The sequence below is a fragment of the Abrus precatorius genome, unplaced genomic scaffold, assembly GCF_003935025.1.
Source record: "Abrus precatorius isolate BTA unplaced genomic scaffold, Abrus_2018 Scaffold12, whole genome shotgun sequence".
Taxonomy (NCBI): domain Eukaryota; kingdom Viridiplantae; phylum Streptophyta; class Magnoliopsida; order Fabales; family Fabaceae; genus Abrus; species Abrus precatorius.
Window position 1 is genome coordinate 381,405 of NW_020874314.1, and position 4,138 is coordinate 385,542.

The window sequence follows — 4,138 nt, forward strand, 5'->3', positions numbered from 1 at the left end:
CCTTTAAGGTCTGAATAGTACGCTCAGATTGACCATCTGTCTGCGGATGATATGCAAAACTCAACCTCAACTGTGTGCCCATAGCTTCTTGGAAACTCTGCCAAAACTGGGAAGTGAATCGAGGATCCCTATCAGAGATAATACTAGAAGGTACTCCATGTAACCTGACAATCTCTCTAATGTACAATTCTGCTAATTTCTCCAAGCTAAAAAGGTCATGTTAATTGGCAAGAAATGCGCACTCTTGGTTAGCCTATCAACTATGACCCACACAGCATCATGATTTTTAACTGTTCTAGGTAGATGGGACACAAAGTCCATAGTCACATGGTCCCACTTCCACTCTGGAATTTCCATTGTCTGCAACTCTCCTAGAGGGCTCTGGTGCTCCGCCTTTGCCTTCTGGTAAGTCAAACAAGCTTTAACAAATTCAGCTATCTCTCGCTTCATACCTGGCCACCAAAACATCTGCTTTAAAACTTGATACATCTTCGTAACACCAGGATGAATGTTGAGACTACCCTTATGTCCTTCTAGAATTGCTCTCTTTAATTCAGTATCTCTAGGGACACAAACTCGACCTTGGCATTTGAGAATACCATCAGCACCTTTACTAAAATCTTTTGCTTTATCTGTCCCTAAGAGAAATACAATCCGACATAACATCGGATCCCACAGTTGTTTGTCTTTAATTTCCTGTAAGAAATTATTAGTCACCACAATTCGGCTGCAACTAATCTTTTCAGGTGATAAGTCTACATGTATGTTCAGGTCTTGGAATTGTTCTACCAAAAGAGTTTCACTAACTCTTAAGGAGAATGCCTGAACCACATTCCTACTTAATGCATCGGCCACCACGTTAGCTTTTCCTGGATGGTATTGAGTTGAAAATCATAATCCTTAAGGAATTCCACCCAACGTCTCTGCCTCATATTTAACTCTCGTTGATCAAATAAATACTTCAGACTCTTGTGATCACTATATACATCAAACTGAGCTCCATAAAGATAGTGCCGCCACACCTTCAGAGCAAAGACCACAGCAGCTAACTCAAGATCATGAATTGGGTAATTTCGCTCATGAGTTCGCAATTGGCGAGATGCATAAGCTACCACTCTCTTATCTTGCATCAACACACATCCCAATCCCTTATGGGAAGCATCACAGTACACCTCGAACGGTTGACTAGTATCCGGGAGAATCAACACCGGTGAGGAAGTTAGTCTCTGCTTCAACTCATTAAAGCTTTGCTCACATTCCTCAGTCCATACAAAGGGTTGATCACGGCGAGTTAACCGTGTTAATGGTGCAGCTATCTTCGCAAATCCCTCTATAAATCTCCGATAGTAACCTGCTAGACCTACAAAACTACGAATCTCTGTGGCTGTCTTCGGCCTTTCCCACTGCAACACCGCTTCAACTTTGGAAGGATCAACTGTAATTCCTTTAGCTGAAATAACATGACCGAGGAACTTCACTTCCTCTAGCCAAAACTCACTTAGATAATTTAGCATACAACTATTTTTCCCTTAAAATACTAAGTACAGTCCTTAAATGCTCTGCATGTTCCTCTGACGAACTAGAATAAATCAAAATATCATCAATAAAGACTACCACAAATTGATCCAGGAAAGGTCTAAAGATCCGATTCATGTAGTCCATAAACACAGCTGGAGCATTTGTGACTCCAAAAGGCATCACTATATATTCATAGTGGCCATATCTAGTGCAAAAAGCAGTCTTAGGAATATCTTCATCCTTCACTCAGATCTGATGGTACCCAGACTTCAAATCAATCTTAGAGAATACCTTAGCACCCCTCAGCTGGTCCATCAAATCATCGATTCACGGCAACGGGTACTTATTCTTAATTGTCAACTTATTTAACTTGCGATAATCAACACATAATCTAGAACTGCCGTCCTTCTTTTTCACTAAGAGAACTGGTGCTCCCCAAGGTGATACACTCGGCCTAATCATTTGTTTCCGCATTAGATCCTCGATCTGCTCCTTAAGCTCCATCAACTCTTTTGGCGCCAATCTCTAAGGTGCTACAGACACTGACTCAGTTCCAGGAATCAAATCTATAGAAAACTCCACCTCTCTACGTGGAGGTATTCCAGGAATATCCTCTGGAAAAATCTTAGGGAACTCTGGTACTATTGGTATTGACTGAAGGCTTTGCTCCACTTTTGCATTCATAACTCCCAACAAAACAAAACAAAATACTCCCTCACCTAAGGATGTTTCTACCTGGCGAGTAGAAATTAATTTCACACAGCCTTGCTGCTCAGGAAAGATTAAACACCTCCGGCCACAATCAATTAGCACACGATTGGCAGTTAGCCAATCCATACCCAGGATTACATCTAACCCTGACATCGGGATACAAATAAGGTTTACTTTGTACTTTCGTCCCTCAATTATTATGGGGCACCTAACACAAACCGTTGAAGTCTTAATCGAACTTAAAGTAGGTGTTGATACTACCAATTCACATCCTAGATCGCTCACTGGTAACCCTAAGGTTCTCACACAAATGTCCGCAATAAAAGTGTGCGTGGCTCCAGAATCAAACAATACAGAAAGAGAAGTACCTGCCACTACCGCTGTCCCCTGGACGAGATCCGTTGCCTGAGCTGCCTCTGATGCAGAAGTAGTGAATACACGTCCCTCTGCTCTCGATCTGGTTGTCGTTGGAGCCCTAGTCGCTTTACGCCTAACAGCGTGCAAGGCGCTAGCAGAAGCCGAAACTGCCCCACTAGGCGTAGGACAGTCCCTAGCAAGATGCCCTGGCTGCTGGCACGAGAAGCAAACCCTGACATCAGCCTGTAGGCACTGGCTTAGGTAGTGTGGCCCACCACACCTGAAACATCTGACAATCTGCGGCACTGAGGCTCTAGGAGCAGAAGAAGTTGCTCCCCTAGGCTGAAATGCAGAAGTAGCAGTCCTTATTGGCACCGGGGCTGATGCTGCCGATCCTCTCGACTGAGATGGTCGGATTACTGTTGGCGTAGCGACCGACTGTAGGGGCCCTTCTTAGCACCCTTACTTCCATTACCATACCTACTAGCAGCTCTACTAGATGGAGCCTTCCCAACTCCACCAACATCCTCTGCATTAAGACTCTCTATAATGGTGGCTTGATCCACCAAGTCAGCAAATTCTGTGATCCTAAGTGGGATTAAAATCCTCTTTATGTCAGTTCTCAACCCGTCTGAAAACCTCTGACATCTCCACTCCTCCGAGGTTGGGTGAGAATAAAATCTGTAAAGTCGCTCAAACTGTATTGCATACTCATAGACTGATGAGTTTCCTTGCACCAAGTTTAGAAACTCCCGCTCTTTGGCAGCACGAACATGGGAAGGGAAAAACTTTCCCAGAAAACTACTTCTAAATACAGCCCAAGTGATGACTTCACCTCGGGCTTCCAGCATAGCACGAGCTCTGTGCCACCACATCTCTGCATCCCCTATCAGCATATAAGTAGCATATAACACCTTCCTCTCCTCGGCGCAACCCATAGTTAGGAAGATCTTCTCAATCTCCCTGATCCAGAGTTCAACAGCATCTGGTCCATCCACCCCCGTGAATTGAGGAGGATCATTCTTCCTGAACTCTGACAACCCATGGTATTTAGGAGGAGGTGCAGCTGAGGCAGTAGCTGCTGCTGCCTGTGCTGCAGCAGCGGCTTGGTTTGCAGCTTGCTGCTGCTGAATCATATCTAGACTCTGCCTAACAGTGGCTGCCATAGCCTCGATGGCGTGAGCCATTTGGTTCACGTCAGCAGGAGGAGGAGGGTTTGTAGCAGATCTTCTTGGTCTAGCCATGCTAATATATAGACTAGCTTAGTTTACTAACGTTTAAAACATTTAGCAATACAATCACATAACTATATTCATAGATTCAGCTTACAGTGATATATTCATATTTAGTATATCATAACAATTTAATCAGTTTAGCACTGAGGATAACATCATATCAGCATTCACACAGCATAACAAATACACTTGTCTTAGCAATCATTTACAACTTAGCTTAACAACCTTTTATTCATGCAGCATGAATCGCTTATAGCTCACCCCAGTATCACATACCAAAATTTCCTACATCAGTCATGTTTGAGAACTGAGGTGAT

General features: G+C 43.6%; 1 protein-coding gene across 1 annotated transcript; it reads right to left on the minus strand.

Moving 5' to 3' along the window:
• Positions 1-1,550: 1,550 nt before the first annotated feature.
• On the minus strand, positions 1,551-3,830 carry LOC113856877. Its single transcript, XM_027488665.1, has 3 exons — positions 3,007-3,830; positions 2,598-2,923; positions 1,551-1,579 (listed from the first exon to the last, which is right to left on the minus strand). Exons 1-3 carry the CDS (start codon positions 3,828-3,830, stop codon positions 1,551-1,553), a joined length of 1,179 nt encoding a protein of 392 aa, XP_027344466.1.
• Between the last annotated feature and the right edge of the window lie 308 nt (positions 3,831-4,138).